This window comes from Silene latifolia, chromosome 1 (assembly GCF_048544455.1).
Source record: "Silene latifolia isolate original U9 population chromosome 1, ASM4854445v1, whole genome shotgun sequence".
NCBI classification, from domain to species: Eukaryota; Viridiplantae; Streptophyta; class Magnoliopsida; order Caryophyllales; family Caryophyllaceae; genus Silene; species Silene latifolia.
The window spans coordinates 85674068-85684460 of NC_133526.1; the positions used below are offsets into that span (position 1 = coordinate 85674068).

Here is a 10393-nt window from a genome sequence, read left to right on the forward strand (position 1 = left end):
GTGTCCCAACAGCTGTCCCTTTGCCGCCACTGACTACTGAACAGATGGCTTCTTTGTTTCAATTATTTTCAAATTTTAATATGAATAAATCAGATTCTGCTTACTCTTTGTGTTATTCTGAATGCAATTCTGTTTATGATGATAATGAGGATGACCCAGACCCAGACTCAATCAAACTACCTCCCTACATAGCTAAGGAAATATTACAAGCGGGAGAAGGGGCACTAGTTATAGAAAACACTAAACCCATCAACATAGGAACTGAACTAGAACCCCAAGAACTTAGGATAGGGATAACCTTGAGCCCAACTGAAAGAGCTAGTTTCATAGACCTCCTACACGAGTTCAAAGACGTTTATGCTTGGTCCTACAAAGACATGCCAGGGATCGACAAGGGATATTACCGAACACAGAATTCCGATCAAACCAGGTTTCAAACCTGTTAAACAGAAGCTTCATCGAATGAGGACAGAATGGGCTCTTAAGATCAAAGAAGAAGTCGATAAACAATTCAAAGCCGGGTTCATCAAAGTTTCCGAGTACTCAGACTGGGTAGCCAACATAGTACCCGTACCCAAAAAGGATGGGAGAATCCGTGTTTGTGTTGATTTCAGAGACTTGAACAAAGCGAGTCCCAAGGATGACTTTCCTCTACCACATATCGACATATTGGTCAAATAAATCGATTCATTAAGAGTGTATCACGTTGTTAATAATGATTGCTGAATTGTAAGACAACGGTTGATCTGACTATTGCTTGTTTGTCTTAGCACAAGAGATTAAGGCTACTGACCAAAAGCAACAGTATCCAGAACCGTTGTTAAATAAAAACGTAAGTGAAGAACAAGTAAGATAAATGCAGCGGAAATAAAAGTAACGAGAGATCAACACGATGTTTTTGAATTGATTCGGCCAACACTCTAAGGGCCTAGGTCCAATCTTATTTTATTAATAAGTGAAGTGATCTATTCCGACTACTTAAACACTTACAATAAAAGGACCAACAACCTACCCCGGTTGCGACACGAGTTCTAAGACTACTTGTGGACATGGGCCACCCGCGCCGCGCGCACCCGCGCGTTGGTTTCGAGGTGGCGACACTTATCCCATGGAACCTTGGTTTGCCAAAGCACGTCATAGGCTATTACCGATTTGTGAGGCATTGAAACCGGTGAAAGGTTGAATAAGCCTGCATTTGTGGAGTCGCCACCAATTTATTGTGGAAAAATTGAAAACCGTTCGAATACCTCGTGCCATGTCAAGACACAAAGTAATGACATGAACACTAAGAACTCGTTAACCTTAGCATTCCATGTCTAGAATGACTCTCGAGATGCCAATGGACACGGATGTCCAGAGATAACTGGAGTAAGAGGTGAGGGTACGTATTAGGAAGCTCTTTAATTCGAACACAAAATCCCGCCCGCCTCAATAGCGGCCTCTACTAATGATTAGGGAAATCGTTCATATTTGATGAATCGTCGATGTAATGCATGCAATGCAATAAACATAGATTAATCCTAGCATGTGAAATTAGACTATGTCGGTTAACACGTGTTTTAGCAAACAAGTTGGGGTCAAAGTTGATGTCAGGTTAATTACATGTGAAAACCAAGTAAATAAATCATACAAGAAAATAATTACGATAAATTAATTACAATAATTAAAAATTACATGAATTACAAGGTTTATTTGATCTACGTCAAAAGCACGCTCGAAGACGGGATTTCGAAGAAGAAAATAAAATTAGAATTTAAAATATGAAAATACGTCAGATTAGGGGTGATAATACAAATAATAGTTGATTTAAACCATAATTAGGAGCTACATTAAAGCGAGAAAGAGTTCAGAGACACAAGCCAGCCTAGAACAGGCGCATCAGCTGCTGCATCCTCTGAAAGAGGCGCAACACCTTATGCGTCTGTTCTAGAGTTGGGTTCTGGCTATGAAATCAGAACCGCTTCATTGGTATATTTAGGGTGTATTATCTTTATTAGACTCGAATTGAAGTGCTTTAACCAATTATATGCATTTGGGCAAGTCATAAAACGAATTAAAACGAGAAATTACAGCGGATTACATGATTATGATTAATTCGTGTCGGAAATACCAAAGACGAGGCTTGAGAGTAGATTAGGACGAAAACTGGACAAATAAAACCTGGAAGAAAACTTACATATCAAATTAAGATTCCAGAACCTCGACATGAACAAGTCGAAACCCCGAAGAATCGATTTGAATTAAAACGGCGAAAACCCGCAAGTATTGAATTACTTGGGATTAAGGACGAATTAAGCATTGTAATTAAAAAGGAATTGTTAAAAAAAGATTTATGTACGAAAGATAACAAAAAGAACGAAAGAAAAAGAAAGAAATAAGAAAAAGAGAAAACTTGCAGGAAGTCGAGGAAGAAGAAGAAGAGCATAAGCAGCAAGCAACCTCCGGAAGAGGCGCAGCTGCTACTGCGTTTCTTCTCGATGTCTGACCTCTGCTGTTTTATAAAAAACGGTTTTAAAAGGTGGATTTTAAATCAGTTATCTGAACGTGCTCTTGATATAGATCTACATTAATTGATGCAAAATACAAGTACAATAATAAAAAAAAAATGGGGTTTACACCCTCAGACTTACATGTTTGACGAAACGAGATTGACTAAAGTTATCGTTTTAGTGATTAGCTCGACTCGAATATGCGTGGAAAGTGCCCTCGTTATAGGATTTACTAAATTGATTAGGTTGATTAAAAGTGGAGTTGGTTAAATTGTTCGGTCTATGCAACGTGACTGGGACTCAGAATGATCTGAGCTTACGTGGTCGATTGATCAAGCATGTAGGCGTCGAAAGCAATAGCGTGGTCTAGAATGAAAAGAGAGAGAAAGAAGGGGCAAAACACTCGCGTGCCAAATATGGAGGCCGAATGTCTCTATTTATGCTAAACATACGGAAGAGTTTAGGAATGACACGGATTTGAAAATAAATCACGGAAATATTCTTAAAAGGGCGAAAAGAGGGCTGGAGAAGAGGCGCAGCAGCTACTGGAATCTTTGGAAGAGGCGCAGCACCTGCTGCGTCATTTCCCCAGAGGCTTCCTCCTCAACAAGAAAGATTTCCGCGTTTTATTATGGAATTTCGGTAGATCTACACTTCCTTATTCCATAAAACACAATATACGGAAGATCTTTACTTAAAATATTGATTTAAATTAGGAATAAAAATTTAGAGAATTCTAGAACACTATGGAATATTCCGACTCGGCATTTAAACGGTTTTTAGAAAATGAAGCGGTTTTTTACCCGGACTCCAAATGAACTCTAATTATTGTCAAAATGACCGTATCGGTGTGTAAATGACGACCAAGGGGTTGACTCGAGTGTTTAAGCTATCACTTGACGATAAATTTAAGGACTGTCATAAATTGTTCCGCGTATCAAACATGCGGCCCAATCATCACTGGGTGGTTGGCGGGAGGTGAATAAATGAGGTATCAACACTACTCCGTCTAGAAAATCAAGACTCTAACTAGAATGTTTACAATATCAAGTTTCCTCAAACTGATTCTATGAAAGAATGATAAGGACAACCTATTGATCAAACGATTCTAGGCAAGAGAATGCAATACTTAAGGAAACGGTAGTGAAGACTGTTGTCATTGGAAGACTTAGAAATATTTTGCAAAAGAAGTAAAAAGCTTTGAGTTCTTTAGAAAACAATTTTGCAAAACACATTGAAATTCCGAGGAAAGTTTTAAGAAATGAAGGAGAAGAGTGCTCCTTTTATAGGGAAGCAAACTAGGGTTTAGAGGTCAAGACATATGATAGAAAACAAATATTTTTGACTTAGCCAAGTTTGCATAAAAGGGAGCATTCTTCCAAAGGTTGAAGAAGAAAATAATCTTTGTTATTATCTTTAAAAGGCATTTGAAAATCCGTCAAAACAAGATTGACAACCAAGTGAAGAAATTTTTAGAGAAACAATTTTGGAAAGAAACAAGTTCTTCTTTCTAAAAGCCATGATAAAATTGTCATTTTAAGATAAAACCTTTTGAAAGATGCCATTGAAATATTCTTTTCTTAAAAAACAACCTTTCATAAAATTCAAATATCAGAAATAGGTATTTCAAAAATAGAAGTTTGTATTTGGAAATATGAGTATTTTTGAAACTAAAGACTTCCTTCAAGTGACACGAGCTAAAGCAACAGCCTTGCTTACTGTTGCCTTAGAAAGCAGACTGTTGTTAAACAACAGTCTTGCTTACTGTTGCCTTGGTACCATACTCTCTTACCCTTACATAAGTGACTCTTATTACAACACAATTCTTTGGTAGCTTCATCAACACTTCTTGACCTTGTACATTGATTAATTCTTGATTGGGGAAGAGGGCTAAATCCTGAAATGGAACATCTTAAAGCATGGTTAAAGTAGGCATGTCATCATCAACAAAAGTGTTCTAGCAAATTCCCCCTTTGATGATGACAAGCCTTATAAAATGAATGTTCCAAAAAGTTCCCCCTCAAATGGTTAGTCTAAAAAGAATCATGAAGGTAGAAGTAGTGAGTTAAACTTATGAGGTCACAAATCCTAGAGCAAGATCACTATCATACTTAGTCTACCACAAAATAAGAGATTAATCAACAAACAAGTAATAAGAACATAAATTTCCCTTTTCCCCTCTTGACATCATCAAACCGATAAGAGGCTAACCCCGAACACAGAGTAAACATGCATATTACGTCACATAAGAGACACTCAAGTAAATGCAACTGTCATTACCCTAATTCCAAAAATTGATAGGCCAACTAGTGTAATGCATTTCAGACCTATTTCCTGCTGTAATGTTCTCTGTAAAGTCATCTTAAAAATCTTATGCACTAGATTGGCTCAAGTGTTGCCTGATATTATTAGCAGAAGTCAAGGAGCTTTTATAAAAGGCAGGAGTATACTTGAAAATATTTTAATTTGTCAAGATTTCGTAAGGATGTATAACAGAAGCATGGTATCTCCTCATTGTATGTTCAAGCTAGATCTCCAGAAAGCCTATGATTCTATTGAGTGGCAATTCCTTGAACAGATGTTAGAAGCTTTGAAGTTCCCTGAGAAATTTAGGAAGATGATCATGACTTGTGTCTCTTCTCCTACCTATACTTTGAATCTTAATAGGGCTCATTTTGGATTCTTTAAATGAAGGAGGGGCTTGAGACAGGGGGACTCTATTTCCCCCTTCTCTTCTACATTTCTATGGAGTATCTGTCTAGGGTGATGAATTATGCAGTTGGGTAGTGGTTTTTCAGGTTTCGCCCCCTTTATAACTCCCTGAAGTTGACACATTTACTCTTTGCTGATGATCTCCTTATGTTCTGTAAAGGAGATCATAAATCCATTATGCTCATCTTGAGGGTCCTTGCTACTTTTGCTGCTACCTCTGGACTTAAGTTTAATACTAATAAGTCTGAAGTGGTGTTTAATGGGGTGACTGAAGTTCTGAAACAGGATATTACCTTTATCTCAGGCTTTTAGGAAGGTACTTTACCTTTTAAATATCTGGGTGTACCAATCCAAGCTGGTAGACTAACTAAACATGATTGTAATATTCTGGTGGATAGAATTGTGGGAAAAATCAAGGGAATAGGGGTTAGTAAATTGAGTTATGCATGGAGGATTGTGTTAATCAATTCTGTTTTTAATATATTACACAACTACTGGTGCTCTATTTTCCTTTTACCAAAATGTGTTATTAAAAGAATTGAAGCCTTCTATCGAAATTTCTTGTGGAATGGGGATGCTGAGTACCAAAGGACCCCTCTGGTTGCTTGGGACAATGTCTGTTCTAGTAAAAAGGAGGGTGGTTTAGGTATTAAGAATGCTGGGGTGTGGAATATTGCAACTGTTGGAAAGCTGGTCAATTGGATTTTTACCAAGGCTGATCTTTTGTGGGTGTTGTGGGTTGATCATATCTATATGAAAGGTGCTGACTGGTCTTCTTATATCTCTCCATCATATTCTAACTGGAATTGGAGGAATATCTGCAAGGTTAAAGGTATTTTAGCTACTGGTTTTCAGGGTAACCAATGGATGTCTGATGCTAGAGGTTACTCTATTAATTCTAGTTACCAATGGTTACAGGAACCACACCCTCATGTACCTTGGTACAAAGATGTGTGGGATAACTGGAATATCCCCAAGCAGAGTGTTATTAGCTGGTTGATTCAGAGGAAAGCTCTGAATACTAGAGTTAAACTGTTTCAGCTAGGGATCAGTGACACAAGTAGCTGTGTGATGTGTGAATTGGGTCCAGAAACTCATACTCATATTTTTTCTGACTGTGACTATAGTATCCTAGTGGTAACCAGTATTGAGTATTGGCTGCAGATGAGTATTAAGACTGCTCCTGGACGTTGTTCAACTGTCAGGAGGAATGTTTGGAGAGTGGTGAGGCTGTCCTGTTGGTATATGCTGTGGATTGAAAGGAATAAGTGAAGGATAGATATGAGGATTAGACGACCTGTTTTGCTTGTCTCGGAGATCCAGAGGCTGGCACAGGAGAGGATTAGGCAGAAGCTCATTCTTCCTATTCAGCAGGCTGATGAAATTTGGTTAAATAGCCTTAGTATCCATGTTTGATCTTAGGATTGATCTTTGTAATGGCACTAATATGATGAACACTTTCATGTACTTCTCTTGTTGATTAATCAAAAGCTTACATTTTATCAAAAAAAAAATTGCAACAAAATGACAAGGTCAACATTTAACAAGGTTCAAACATAGTTTAAACAACAAGTTTAGTACGCCTAATGCATAGTTTAATTAGTTCACCACCAAAATAGATATAAACGGGATGGGGGCAATGGGTGGGAAGCAAAAGGTTAGGCAGATTTTTAGGAGAGGGAACGGGTCTAGTGAGTCGAATCTTCGATGCCATCCAAGTCATCATTATCATCATCCGAGGCATCGACATTCTCCGCTCGCCATTGTCGGGTTTCTCTTGAAGCAAGGCTGAAATGATGGCTACCTCACCTTTGAGGTAATCAAGAGTGGTTTTGATAAGCTCCACATCTTCTTTCAAACCCGGAAGACACGCCACGTCCTCCTTAAGCCGAGCCAATGTATTAAGAACCGTGGGGTTATCCACAACACCCGTCACGTCCCCACCTTTTGCCGAGGACTTACTGGCAGCCTCCTTTCCCTTTTTCGATCTTATAGCCTCCAATTAACACTTCTCTGTTTTCAACAACTTTTTACCCAAGTTTCCAACAGACATAGTATCAAACATCCTTTGAGAGCCTACACTACTCTTCACGAGTAGCCCTTTGGACCGAAGAATCACGGAAATCCACATCGCATAAGGTAAGCGAATCCGGGTGGTATAGTTAGGGTCTTGGATTTTTGATTCAATCACTGCAATTCGTTTAAAAAAGAGGCTAGGGAGATTGATTTTTCGGTGGGTCATTAAGTGATAGATGAGGTAATGTTGAGCAACGGTTAACTTTGTACGATCATTTGACGAGTAAATTGTGCGACAAAGTAAGTTGAAGAGTAGTTTAGGTAGGGCGAGGAATTCATTGGGGTTAACTGGGTTACATTTGGGATGAAAGGGGGTCACCATTTTGGCAATGACAGAGGGAGAGGCGTACTCAAGAGCGGGCCAAGTTTTTACGACAGGGGTAAGGTCGTACCCGTGATGGTCAATGTTAAGGATTTTGGCGAATTGAATTTGCGAAAGGGTGAAGGACTTACCATTTATTTTAGCAGTCAAAGTTTTCAGACTTGAGAGAACATGGACCGTGGCAAAGAATTGGATCACTTCACTTGCAAAGATGGGTTCCTCTAATTGAATGAGATCCTCCCAATCTTAAGCCACAATAGCTTCCTCAAAACCCGAGAAAGCCGAGTTGGATGTAAGCCAAGAAGACGGGTAAACCCGTGGAGTGTAAAGGACTTCCTTATGTATCAATATCCCACAATTCTTTTTAATCTCAGGAGTGAGTAAGGGGTTATCTTCGATTTGTTTTTTGACGACAATCGGATCCCATTTGCCGGACAAAGTGGCGGCATCCTTAGCAGATAAAAAACTCCCCCTTTCCCGCAGCCGATTTACCTTTTTCCTTCTTCTTTGGCGGTTCCTTTTCAACCGGTTCCTCCTCTTTTTCTTCGGATCTGACCGGTTTTTCGACCGGTTCTGTTTCTTTGTCAACATTTTCCATTTCCTTTTCAGGAGAACGGTCACCAGAGATTGATTTTTCAGATGCATGAGACGGATTCTTGCCGTCTCCTTCAGATTTGTCAACACCATCATCCTCCTCTTTCTCATTTTCATCAAACTCATCCTCCTCTTCAACAATGTCAGGTAACTTGGATGTGGTCTTTCTCTTTTTGAAAGGTGATTTTCAAGCAACCTTAGATCCGCCCGTATCTTCGGTTGCTTCTTCATCACCAACAGATTCGACATTAATGAGGATGGGCTCCGACGAGGCACTAAAGGCGGAGGAGGTTTTCTTTGACCCAGGTCTGGTCCGTTTCCTCGTCAAGGAGGAAGTTGGATTCAGGTTTGGAATTATTTGTAAAGGTTGTGGTTCATGGACGGTTTTTGGTGATGGGTTGATAGGGAAAGAATATGATCCTTTTGGTTTGGATGTGGGGTTGGATGGGGTATGGTAGGAAGATGAGAGTTGGGACATGGTTGGTGATGTGGACAGAAATTTTGTGTTGAGTGACGTTTTGACCACGGTAAAACAAGGGTTAGGTAGATGAAAAGGGGGAAGGTGATGGGCCGTGAAAGAGACGGCTGTTGGGTATTGTTTAGGGTTTGAGTGGAATAATTGTGAGGGTTTGTAGGGTAGTGGGTGGAATAATGTAAGGTAGTTGTAGGGTAGTGAGTGGGGTAGGTTGTTTTAATTTAGTGGGTTGGAAGATTTAATCAATATGGTCGGTGACCATTAAACGTAAGTATAGACGCCCGGTTGAGTGATCATTAAGGCAAAGACGATTTATCGATTAAGGACATAACACGGAATGAATAAACTAGAATAAAGGATAGCAAATCCGTTTTAGTCAATCATGTGAGGGATTAGTTCAATTCATATAAAAATTACATGCAATTAATTAAGCCAATTTATAACCTAAGTTTTTCAAATTGTTCTCTTGCAAGTGGTTTAGTAAATATGTCGGCAATTTGATCTTCGGATTTACAAAAGATAAGTTCAACATGCCCTTTTTCTACGTGATCACGAATAAAATGATGACGAAATTCAATATGTTTGGTCTTAGAATGTTGAATATGGTTTTTTGATATATTTATCGCACTCGTATTATCACATAATATGGGAACGGAGTCATAAATAATACCAAAATCGAGAAGTTGTTGTTTTACCCAAAGAAGTTGTGAGCAACAATGAGCGGCACTAACGTATTCACTTTCGGCCGTTGAAAGAGCAACTGTATTTTGTTTCTTTAAGCCCCATTAGACTAAGCACGGACCCAAGAACGTTGCAATCCCTGATGTACTCTTTCGATCAACAGTACAACCCGCATAGTCCGCGTCGGAAGATCCTATATGATCAAAGGGACAGTGTAAGGGGTACCATAAATAAAGATCTTATGTTCCAATCAAATATCGAAGAATACGTTTTAACCGTTTTAAAGTGAGATTCTTTCGGATTTGATTGGAATCTAGCACACAAACAAACATTAAAAAGAATGTCGGGACGACTTGCGGTCAAGTAGAGAAGCGATCCAATCATACCTCGATACACCTTTTCACTAATGCTCTTACCTTTTTCATCTTTGTCCAATTTGGACTTGGATACCATAGGTGTGGAGTGAGGGTTGCCATTAGTCATCCCAAATTTCTTAAGCATCTCTTTAATGTACTTTTGTTGATGGATCATGATTCCATCTTTGAATTGCTTGATTTGGAGCCCAAGGAAAAATCCTAGCTCACCCATCATACTCATTTCGAATTCCGATTTCATTAGTTCCGAAAAATAAGTATAAAGTATCTCATTTGTTGCTCCAAATATAATGTCATCGACATATACTTGGACGACCAACAGTTCATTGGACTGTTGCTTTAGAAACAAGGTTTTGTCAATGGAACCTCTTCTAAAACCATTTTCAATGAGAAATTTAGACAATCTATCATACCAACACTTAGGTGCTTGTTTTAAACCATAAAGAGCTTTGTCTAATTTGAAACATGTTTAGGAAAATCATTGTCTAAAAACCCCGGAGGTTGCTCTACAAAGACATCCTCTTCCAAATATCCATTTAAGAAAGCGGTTTTGACATCCATTTGGAAGAGCTTAATGCCTTTGTGAGCCGCAAAAGCTATTAATAATCGTATGGCCTCAAGCCTAGCTACCGGTGCGTAGGTTTCATCGTAATCAATTCCCTCTTATTGG

The 10393-nt window shown here is 38.9% G+C and overlaps 1 protein-coding gene across 1 annotated transcript; it reads left to right on the top strand.

Moving 5' to 3' along the window:
• Window positions 1–4989: 4989 nt before the first annotated feature.
• Window positions 4990–6473, top strand: LOC141649790 (uncharacterized). Its single transcript, XM_074458471.1, has 4 exons — window positions 4990–5121; window positions 5184–5272; window positions 5506–5517; window positions 5600–6473. The coding sequence occupies exons 1-4, from the start codon at window positions 4990–4992 to the stop codon at window positions 6471–6473; spliced, it is 1107 nt and encodes a 368-aa protein (XP_074314572.1).
• Window positions 6474–10393: the final 3920 nt, after the last annotated feature.

Coding starts and splice junctions, on each gene's coding strand:
- LOC141649790 (XM_074458471.1), top strand. CDS start 4,990: ATGGTATCTCCTCATTGTATGTTCAAGCTAGATCTCCAGAAAGCCTAT. Junction 5,122..5,183: donor GGAAGATGATCATGACTTGT/GTCTCTTCTCCT, acceptor CTTTAAATGAAG/GAGGGGCTTGAGACAGGGGG.